Raw genomic sequence first — 12,013 nt, 5'->3', positions numbered from 1 at the left:
TGAAAAAGAAAATGCTAAAATGTTGTATTCGTTCTTTTAAAGGGAACAGTAGCTTTTACTAAATTGGACACTCACTCTCACTATTTCAATATCTCAAAATCATCCCCATTGAGAATTTTGGTCCATATGCTGGTTACCACCCATGAGTGGTATGCTTTGTGCTGCAGAAGTAGTTCTCTCCCAGATTACAGGCAATGGTAGTTGTAGATCCAGGACAGAAAGTAGTTGTGGGTTAGTGGCAATGATTCTATATAAGGTGAACCCTTTATAATGCAATTTTCATCATGCCAACCTGATGGATTCTAGCCTCCTAGCAAGGCAGGTTTAGAATAGCCATTTATATAGCATTGGGTCAGGACTTGAGCATGAATTTACTACGGAAAGCTTTGTCTTTGCATTTGTTTTTGTCCTTTGAAGGTCAGCCAATAACTGATGTAATGTTGCTAAAAGATAAGGCTTGTACTCTCATCTAAACATTGTGTCTTATCTCTTCAAACTGCAAAGGAGAGATAAGTTAAACTGTATTCATCATTGGTGCTTTAAAAGAAATCACATATTGCCATTTATTTAATATATTTGTATACTAAAAACTTTTTTTAAAACCCCCTAAAAGAAGCCTTATGTCATTTGCCACTAAATGTGTGTTTTATTTTGCGTCCATATGGAGTTTTGGCTTTGGTCAAGTGTGAAATGGCCAACATGGTTGCCAGGAGATGGCAACCCCATAGCTGGCTGGTAGCCATTGGAGATTCTTCTGAGGACTTTACTAGGTATATGACGTCATTCATGCAATTAGCAGTGGCTTTCTAGAAAATAAATTGCGGTTGTGGGCACCCTCATATGGACAGAGACCTGGATGTGCAGGCTAGGGCAAAACTTTTGCACTTTGCCTCACACTGTGGACCTGATCTAAACCTCCCACTTGTTCCAGTTGCATGAATGGCATTGGATCTAGTTTGGACCTAGTTTGGATCTAGTTTGGATTGAGGAGTCCACTTCAGCTAACCATAAATGCTTCAGTGGATTATAGGCCAAACTGCATTCAGTTCTAAAGCAGAATTTCTCACACAGTCTGGGATTTTGGTTGAATTGATTAGACCGTCAGGGCAGCTCCTGGCATCTGCTTAACCTGTTAGAAGATCCAGCATTTTTGCAAACTTAAGGCAAAACAAATGAGGCACATTGAATGCATGTGCCCCGACAGTGGGCACTATATAATATTTGGTTTTGACTTTTTGCAAACTGTGGCACATACCAGTGCCTTGGACTATAAAGAGTCTTAGCAGTGTTCCCCTCTCCTCTTGCTACTGCCAAGTTAACCCATATTCTCTTCTCAAATTTCAGTGTGGTAATTCAAGGTGCTTTGTTCTTCCCTTTCCCATAAAGGACATTTTTCATATAAACCCAAATCAGACGGATAATACCATTCAATTCATATTAGCTAGGATATGACATTTTATTTTCTGAATATGGAGATGGGGAGTATAATATGTTTAAAGTTCCTTTTAATGGAATTTTTCCATCTCATTAAGTTGTAAAGATGAGTTGTAAAGAAACAATTTTGTCCTTTCCCTTTTCCCCTTTTTGTCTGCTTAAATTACAGTGTAACATTATGCACGGGTATAAATTGTTTGTAGTGTTCTGATTTTTAGTGCCAGCCGAGTGTTGATTTAATTTTGCTGACTGGAGTTAATGTTTTGTGGAAGTGCTGAGCCTCTGCTGGAAAATCTTGACTTAGATTGCAGTCCTAAACACACTTAGTGGTGGAGAGTCTCCCTCCTCAAATTTGATGGGACTTGCTTCTGAGTAAACATGCACAGGATTGCTTTGCAAATCCAGTAGTAATGCTCACTAGTAACGTATTGCTACCCTCTATTAAATTTTAGAGGGACGCAGGTGGCGCTGTGGGTTAAAGCCTCAGCGCCAAGGACTTGCCGATCGAAAGGTCGGCGGTTCGAATCCCTGCGGCGGGGTGCGCTCCCGCTGCTCGGTCCCAGCGCCTGCCAACCTAGCAGTTCGAAAGCACCTCCGGGTGCAAGTAGATAAATAGGGACCGCTTTCTAGCGGGAAGGTAAACGGCGTTTCCGTGTGCGGCTCTGGCTCGCCAGAGCAGCGATGTCACGCTGGCCACGTGACCCGGAAGTGTCTCCGGACAGCGCTGGCCCCTGGCCTCTTAAGTGAGATGGGCGCACAACCCCAGAGTCTGGCAAGACTGGCCCGTACGGGCAGGGGTACCTTTACCTTTACCTTATTAAATTTTAGAAGGAGCAAGGATAGCATGCAGGCATCTAGGACTTTATAGTCTTATCTGAATCTCATTCTCACCAAAGACCAGTATCATTTTGAATAACATAAAATCCACATATAATCTGCATATTTGGACATTAAATATTTGGAAATTAATTACCCCGTAAAATATATTTATTTTGAAGATTTATAGCAGAGCTTGGAAGCTGTGGCCTTCTAGACTGTGTTGCACCATGTACCATGGCTCCCACCAGCCCTGACTTTTGTCCACGCTGATTTGGGCTGATGAGAGTTGTAGTCCAACAACTTTTGGGGGGCCACTGGTTCCCCACTGATAAGGCAGTTACTTCGCACAGAAATTGTAGCAGCCCTGATAGAGGGGAAGGGCTGGTTTGAGAATTGCCCACTTGACCAGGCAACCCACATTGTGATGACCTCTTCTTATGCATTTCCAACCCAGTTCACTCAAAACCCACCAGGGAGTGGCAAACATGCCCCTGCAATGGTGTTGTTGTTTTATGAATCTCCTCCTGCTTTTATCCCAAGGCGATTTACAAGTCTGTTTTAAAAACAGCTGTGTAAATTGCACCAAATACGTAAAGCTTGGATTACAGCCCCTCTGCTTCAGACAAACTGTAAACTTCTCTTGTCTTCACTGCAAACTCTAGAGGCACCATGGGTTTTTTATTATTTTCCCCGTTTCCCCCCCCCCCCAGCCCTTGTAATTGCTTACAATAAGCACTTGCACTGAACCAGTGGCAGTGTACATATTACCCCGCTTACCCCCTTAGAGGCAGGTTTTCTGTATGAATGCCGCCTTATTTGTAGATTTATATTTTATTTATAAATTGCCAAATAACATATTATCTGGGTGATTATATGTTCTCTGTGAGATGATCTTTAACCTGCCTTCTTAGTTGGTGTTGAAAATGCTATTATGCTGCCTTTAAAATCCAACCAGGTTCCTAACACATGGCCAAATTACAAGATGGAATATTGGATGCGTGGTTCAGCCTGTTGGCAAGATGTCAAGCCACCTTTTCCCTTTTAGTAGCATGCATTTTAGATGTGTCCTTGTGGAGGTCCCAGGAGAGAAATATCCACACATTTATTCAGCTAATCTTCATGTTATGCAAACATTTGAGGGAAGGATAAATCTTCAGCACTATGAATTTCCACTGAAAATGAATGCATTCTTTTGAGCATTAACCTAGCTCTGCCATAAAGGTATGCAGCTAATCCTGTTCAAGCAAGAAATTTCATGGCTTAATATTGTACTGGCATAATAAGAAAATCATCCCTTTACCTTCACTATGAGGAGTGTTGTAGAATAATATTAACTCTGCTTGGAACGAAATCCTCTTTGGATATTTCTTGTTCTGACTGTCCTGAGATGCTTGCTGGTGGCTTTGATCATGGCTGAGTCCTTTGTTTTGTAGTGGAAATACCATTAGCCTGTTAGTAGTATCACCAGATGGAAAAGCAGCTGTTTACTGTTCTTCAATTGTTGAAAGGGCACAGAATACACCTCTGCTTTATTCTAAGGTAACTTGTTAACTCCCTTTGAGAACAGCTGCCTGTTGCATAAATCTCAAATAATATAGATTTCCCCTGAACACTGGAATGATAATGTACTACCTGCTCTGCAGGTAAGTATTAATATTGACCTCCAATACCAACAATCCAACTGATGGATTGTTGGATCAGGTTCTGTCTCTGTAATGGACTTACTTTGTGTCCCTAGAACAAATAGTAATGGTTCCCCAACTCTAAAATGTTTTTAGACAAGTTAATAAACAGCAACCCACCACCAGTCCCTAAATAGGTTTCCCATTGGACAGAAGGTGGGGTTTTGCCTCCTTGCATAGTACTTTACTTCTCCCAGTGGCTACCATAAACAAGTTCCAGACTATATTCTGAACTATTTGAACATCAGCTTCTCATCTTTAACAGAAGAATGATAGTGATGCATTTCACAGGATTTCTAGAACAGGCACACTGAAGGTTATTAATATATTAAAAATATAATATAAATAGTAATTATGGAATCATTTTGGGAACCTAGGATTGCAAGTTGGAATTGAGAAGTCTAGAGTCACAGTAACCTATATCATCTCATCTCCCCTTTTTTCACCCAGCTCAAGTTTCAAAAACATTACTATTATATCTTAAGCTACTTCTCTAAATAGGTATTTCATGCATCATTTTCAGCCATTTTGGTGTTACTGTAATGCATGTGAAACATCTTAACTCAGATTCCATTGTATTTTGTTGTTCAACCTCTTCCTCGATATCAGATGTCTAAATAAGAAGGTGGTAACACCAGTTGTAAGTGTCTTCTGTTTCTTCTATACACAACCCCTCTTAAGAGTCTCTTAACATACAGTATACAGACATACAGTAACCTGTATTGTCAAAACTATTCACTTCAAGTGGGTTATGTTCTTTGATTTATATAGTCTTATAGAACAGGAAAACCACTTTTCTGGTGGGGGTGTTTTCATGAAGGCCTGAAAGAAGTGGGGAAGGGGGAGATAGTTTGGTTTTAGGCAACCAAGAGTACCATACTTTTCCGTGTATAACATGCTCCCAGGTATAAGACGACCCCTATTTTTTTTAGCTTGGGGGGGAGATTGCCCACAGTTGTTGAGCTTTTTTGGGGGGGTCACCACCGCCAATTGCTCTACAGGGGCTGCCCACAACTGAAAATTGAATACATCACCACAGCCACCGAAAGCCCACCTTGCCCAATCAACGCAACAACAGCAGATTGTACGTCCAACCAAATTCATGCCAAATTGCCACTGCCAATCTCCTGCTGCCTGCTGCCACCAATCACCCATCACCCCTCTGCTTTCTATGTATAAGACAACCCACAATTTCGGCCTATTAGTTCTTGGGGGGGGGGGATTGTCTTATACACAAAAAAATACCATACTTCTCTCTTGGGTCCTGTTCACACCTCTCAACTTGGTTAGCTGCCCAACCAAACCCTGAAAACTAGTTTTGTGAGCAGTAGAGTTCTCAGAGAATTTGCAGCGATGTCTCACACAGCAATTCCCAGGATTCTTTGGGGGAATCCATGGTCGTTATAAACACTGGTGTAAGTTTATATAACAGAGACATCTAGCATGGTTTTAGAGACAGAGTAGCACAGAAGAAAAGTACAGTTTCTGTATCTCGCTTATTTCCCCCCACTGTGTGTGAAAGAACACTCTGCTGTATCTTATTTATTAGAAGTATTTTGATTCTGAGGCTGGCATATATCCTGCTGTTTCATAGCCATGAGGAAGGAAACACCAAGATGTGCAGTAACTTCTATTTTACCTTATATTGGATTTCAGATCTGCACATGTACTTTGCATTTGCATTGTGGGAACTTAGAAGTGTAACTTTGGAGTGCAAATTTTTTTAGCTGCGATAGGTAACTTGGGTTTCCAAATAATTAAATGACTATTTTTGTAGGAAGCTGTCTGCCAAAAAAATACCAGCCTTAATAGTATAGTGCTGAATATTTAAGCAAAACATCCCCTTTCACTCTCCGTTAGGATTTGGCATTCTGAATGTGTTTTTTCTGTATTGCACAAGACAGTGGTGTTGTGATGTCTATGAAGCCATTTTAACTAAAGAATCAACATTCTGAATATACTTTTAATTCTCCGTTTCAGAACTGTGCATTCTTGATCAAATTCTGCTTAGCCTTTTTCCAATTAACATTGGAAAACGTAATGTGGCTCAGGGGCAATGTGTCTAGACTCTACAATCTAGACAGTTCTCATAATGCAGAGAATTTGAAGTACTTGCTGAAACTGAGGGCATTTAATCTCAAAGGGGGAAATAACACAAAATTGCTATAGCTAATTGTCACGGATGGTTGTTGACTTCAGAAGTTTATAATACTTGCTCTTTTGGCTGCTTTCACATTTCATTTAAAAGTAGGAATAAATTTTAACACTGCACAGGGGACTTGGAAGTACTGTTGCTTAAAACTGCCAAGTTGAACAAGGGAAATAGAAAATAAAGTGGTAGACAGACCGCATGGGCTTTTTAGTGTATGTGTGTTTCGGTGCTTATAAGCTGTATTTGATTGCATAACTCTATATTACTGTAATTCAATAATGTGTGATTTGTTTGAGAGAGACCAACTGACAGGATCAGGAATTCTCGCTTGGCAAATGAACAACATGAATTACTTTCTCCAGCAAAGCCGATGGTGCTGGAGGCAAACTAGGCTTGCCATTTTTTCTAGAAGCAGTGGGTGGACAGACTTGAACAGGCTCAAAAAATGCCTGGTTATAAACAAGAGTGGGAACTGAGAAACTCACACATTGAGCTGGTTCGAAAGCATCCAGATGGTAACCCTAAGGCAAAGATTCTTCTCTGGGACTGTGAAATATGATCAGGGTAGGATTACAAATAACAGCATCTCTGCAAGATTTTTCAGAATGTTAGTGGGCATCACAAGAAATTCCTTGCCAAGGAGAATCATGGTGCAGGTGGTAGGGAGACTTTGCCTCCGTAAAGTACTACTACTACTACTACTAATAATAATAATAATGTAGCAGCCTTCTATAATGGACTTGTCACTTCAGGAAATTCCCCATACTTTCCTCCTTTGGAGTGCTGCATAGATATATAAACTTGAGAAAGGGCTTTTCTGTTCTTGTATGTACAAAACTTGCAGGGTTTTTTGTTGGTACACTAAAGATGTGAGTGGAAGGAGCTGACCTATTCTGTGCTGCATCTCATTTGTCACTTGTCAGTGGTGTCGTAAGTTACAGTACTTAGCTGTGGGTAAGTCCCAGTGTACTCAGTAGGACTTAACTTTCAGTACTTAGATGGGAACAGCAAACCCGGGATGACTGCTGAAGTTAGGTCACTCTTGAAAGCCCGGATACTGCCTTTAAGGCAGGGAGCATGAAGACATATAGAGAGGCAAGAATAAAGCTTAGGAAAGGCATCAAGGTGGCAAAGCAACAATATAAGCTCAAGGTTGAGAACTGCTTAGCTGAGAACAATACAAAACAAGTGTGGCAAGGATCGCAGCACCTAACCAACTATAAAGGCAATATGATGAACATGGTCACGGCCAATGATATGTTGGCAGAGGAGCTGAACCTCTACTTCACCTACTGTGAGGCAAAAAGAGCAGATATCTCGGCTCCTGTCTGCCAGCCTACAAACTCACAGCCACTTGTTTTATATGACCATCAGGTGATGGCCCAGATGGGGTGCTGGAAATAGTGGTAAAAAATTGCACCAATCAATTAGCAGGGGTTTTAACGAGGATTTTAAACATCTCTCTGCAAACCGCTTGTGCTCCATCATGTTTGAAAGCGGCCACCATTATCCCAGTCCCAAAAAAAACAGCAGTTCACTGCCTAAATGACTATAGACCCATTGCATTAACATCTGTAGTGATGAAATGCTTCGAGAGATTGGTCCTTCAACATCTTAGAACATGTTTTCCACCGGAGCAAGTCATCTGGAGAGACCAGGGAATTATGTCAGAATGCTGTTTATTGATTATAGCTCGGCTTTCAATACCATCCTTCCAGACATTGTCATCGGAAAGTTAAGGGACCTGGACCTTTCTTCTAACATCTGTGACTGGATTAAACACTTGCTGAGAGATCGGACACAAATAGTGAGTATTGGGCCTGTTACATCTACCTCCCTGAAGCTCAGCACTGGCACTTCACAGAGATGCATTCTAAGTCCATACCTGTATTCGTTGTATACATATGATTGCATTTCATCTGACCCATCTACTGCAATTATTAAGTTTGCTGATGACACCACCATAATGGGTTTAATTACAGGCAAGAGACAAATCTGTGTACAGCGGGGAGGTTCAAAAGGTATCCACATGGTGTTCAGAGAACAATCTGCACCTAAACATTGGCGAGACAAAGGAGATACTGTTGGACTTTCGGAGGAAGAGAGGGGAGCTAGCCCCACTGTATATTGGGGAGGGCTGTGTGGAGAGAGTCTCTTCCTTTAAATTCCTGGGAGTCCATCTTAGTGAAGACCTTATTTGGAAGGTCAGTACAGCCCAGGTGGTTAGGAAGGTCCAACAGAGACTTCATTTCCTCAGGGTCTTGCAAAAGAACAATGTTAGACAGCACTTTTTGATTTCTCTCATACTGTACTACGGTGTGGTACGCTGGTTTGACAACCATGGACAGAAAATCCCTACAGAGGGTGGTGAAGACAGCACACGATATCATGGGCTGTCCCCTGAGTCTGCTAGATGTCATCGCAGGAGACCGTTGCCTCAGAAGAGCGAGGATCATTCTCGGGGATGACTCACACCCTGGCCAGCACCTTTTTATTCTCCTGCCCTCGGGCAGGAGATATAGAAGCATTATAAGCCGCACCAACATGTTAAAGAACAGTTTCTACCCATGAGTCGTGAGGCTGCTGAATGGAAGACAGCAACATTGCAGCTGATGTTCAGGGTTGGTGGTCATACCACAGTACACAGAGTGTAACAAGCACTGAGAGATGGGGGGGGGAGCTTGTTTAATCTCACTGTAAACAAGTGGTGCACTGACAATAAAGTATTTCTATTTCTAGATTTAAGCTGTCGGTTGTTGTTTTTTAACCCGTGAGTTTATATATTTAAAAATCCCCCCTTTTTTGTTTTATTATATGTCATTGTGCCTGTTGCCCATTTCCAATTTTTGATCATTCTCCCATTCAATGCATTTTGTTCAGGTACAGAAGGTTTGTCACATCTTATTTTTCTTTTTTTTTATTTCCTTTATCTGCTTCCTTATTGGGAGGAGATTGCATCAAATGTTTGTCCTTGGATAAACAAGTAGTTGTGCAAATGTAAAAAGACTTCAAGGGACGCGGGTGGCGCCTAGGGCTTGCCGATCACATGGTCGGCGGTTCGAATCCCCACGGCGGGGTGAGCTCCCGTCTTTCGGTCCCAGCTCCTGCCCACCTAGCAGTTCGAAAGCACCCCTAAGTGCAAGTAGATAAATAGGTACCGCTTTATAGCGGGAAGGTAAATGGCGTTTCCGTGTGCTGCGCTGGTGCTGGCTCGCCAGAGCAGCTTCGTCATGCTGGCCACGTGACCCGGAAGTGTCTCCGGACAGCACTGGCCCCCGGCCTCTTAAGTGAGATGGGCGCACAACCCTAGAGTCGGACACGACTGTCCCGTATGGGCAGGGGTACCTTTACCTAAAAGACTTCAGTTTAGGAGGAGAATATATATATATATATATAGAGAGAGAGAGAGAGAGAGAGAGAATAATTTCAGGAGGGGAAACGTGTTTGGGAAGACTGTTCCTGGGATGTACTGTTAGAACACATACAACTCTTACATCATTTTTTTCCCCTGCAGCCTTGTTTCTTTATAACACTTGAAATATAATGTATTTCTCCCCACCCCCCAGCTCCTCAAAGGAACTTTGAAATTGCCTTCAAGATGTTTGATCTGAATGGTGACGGGGAAGTGGATATGGAAGAATTCGAACAGGCAAGTTCTCTGCACCTCCAGAACATTACTATGTAAATTACTCTGCAAATAATCTCACTTTCTCCTCTTCTGTTGCTATGTGTGGCTCTCTTTCGTTATCTGAGAGCACATATATCACCTGCAAAACCATGGACTCTCTGCAAAGTGTCCTCAAGACACATGCCTCACACTTTGGTGGGGTGTCCTATAGCTGGGGACTTGCCCTTTTTGGCGCAGCCTTTGTTCATAAATTGCCTGAAAAACATTCTCAAATCACAGCTGTACAGTAGTAGGTGGGGCTCATCTTGTTGATGATGTCAGTATGGTGTGTATGTGTGTGTGTGTTTAATTCACTCTTAATTTCTGCCCTTGAGTGGGGAGAAGTTCACCTGTCCCTTCTAGAGGTGATTTTTTTAAAAAAGAAATGAAAAATGCAAATAAGGCAGCTTGTGTCTGAAAACCAGGAGGCAGGCCTGTGCTTTTATTGGCCCCATCTTCTGCACATTATCCCAGTCCTCCTACTCAGATGATTTAGTGACATTAGCTGTAACAATATGCCCTTCAGAGGTGCATCATCTCTCCTGCCTCACGGGGAAAATGTGGCATACTGCAGCTACCCATGATCTCTATGGCATTTGAGCATTTAAAAATTGATGGACCTCTGATCGGGATGGAAAGTTGACTTCTCCCTGGTGCACCGAGACAGCAGTCAGTGCAGCAGCAGATATGTTTCTATCTTAGAGTTGTAGCCTTTCCTGTTTGCTACAGGGTAGGTAGCATTTGTGTGTCACAGAATCAAGATGCAACACATCACAAAAATAATTCACCATTGAATCCCTTAATAAACCTGGCCAGCAATGCTACCAGAACTCTGCTGCCTTATCTCTGCTATGTCTTTGTGTTGATTACTTTGGTTGCTTTTCTGCCCACCTGCTTATCCCCCTTTTCTCTACATCTGAAGTGCCGAATAACCAGCCACTGCATATGTTAAGGCATAGAGGCTTGCTTTTGTCAGGCTGCATTTCCTAATCCTGAGGATTGAACATTATTGCTGCTGGTGTCAAAAGAGTCTACAGTTTTCCAGATGACAGGATTTGACTCTAGCTTTTTGGTTGTCTGACAGTAATCTGATGATTGACAGTGAACTGGCAATTCATGTCTGCTTGGACCTATTATCTGTTTTGAAATCTGCAATCCGAAGAGAAGAATAATTTTAAGCATTTGCTTGATCATTTCCCTGCCTGTGTGTTGCTGACAGTCGTAGAATTCTATGCACTCTCTTAGCCATTGCTTCCGTGTGTGATTTTATATCCCTATATGCTCTGGTTTCCTTATAAGAGAGCTCTTAAGGAAGCTGCACACACTTGCTATGGGAGAAAGGAACCCTTCCTTTTCAAACTCCAGTTTGCCTGTCCAGGTTTTCTATATGCCTTGAATAGTCCTTGAGCCCACTATGTGTTAACCACTGCTCTGAGCCAGAGGGACTTGCTTAATTTTGTGTGTGTGTGTGTGTGTGTGTGTGTGTGTGTGTGTGTGTGTTTTAACAAGGTTTTAGGTTCTCCATGGCCCTTCCTCATGAAGGCATATTGCACACTGGTGTGATCTTGTGCATTTCCGTCCTTTTTTGTCCTTCTGAAATCTGCTCAGGTCACACAGCGGACAGGTTTGAGTGTTGAGCTATTTTTACTTTGTCATCTTTAACTCTGGACAGGTTTCCCCCTTTGAGGTGGGGTCCCTGGGATAAATTTTCAGCCCTCCAGCATTGGAGCGGCGGGTGGCCATCTGGCCCTTACTAACCCTTCCAAATTTTAATGAAGGCATAGTAAAAAGTATGTCCCCTATCTCACTCACAGGGAAAATAACAATGCTTTCAAATTGTAGATGATGATGATGATGATTTATTTATACTCCGCCCATCTGGCTGGGTTTCCCCAGCCACTCTAGGTGGCTTCCAACAAAATATTAAAATACAGTGGTCTGTTAAACACTAAAAGCTTCCCCAAACAGGGCTGCCTTCAGATGTCTTCTAAAAGTCTGGTGGTAGTTGTTCTCTTTGACATCTGTTGGAGGGTGTTCCACAGGGAAGGTGCCACTACCGAGAAGGCCCTCTGCCTGGTTCCCTGTAACTTGGCTTCTCGCAACGAGGGAACCTTCAGAAGGCCTGCAGCACTGGACCTCAGTTTCTGGGCGGAACGATGGGGGTGGAGACGCCCCTTCAGGTATACTGGGCCGAGGCCATTTAGGGCTTTAAAGGTCAGCACCAACACTTTGAATTGTGCTAGGAAACATAATGGGGGA

General features: G+C 42.5%; 1 protein-coding gene across 1 annotated transcript in view; it reads left to right on the top strand.

The window, feature by feature from the left end:
- Window positions 1–12,013, top strand: part of MICU1 (mitochondrial calcium uptake 1) — a 129,110-nt gene that overhangs the window by 67,899 nt on the left and 49,198 nt on the right. The window contains exon 7 of the mRNA XM_083740715.1: window positions 9,654–9,736. Within this exon, the coding sequence (XP_083596841.1) occupies window positions 9,654–9,736 (83 nt within the window). The remainder of the gene's footprint in view (window positions 1–9,653; window positions 9,737–12,013) is intronic.

Source organism: Podarcis gaigeae (genome assembly GCF_964106915.1).
Source record: "Podarcis gaigeae genome assembly, chromosome: 5".
Classification (NCBI taxonomy): domain Eukaryota; kingdom Metazoa; phylum Chordata; class Lepidosauria; order Squamata; family Lacertidae; genus Podarcis; species Podarcis gaigeae.
This window is presented reverse-complemented; position numbering and strand designations above follow the sequence as displayed.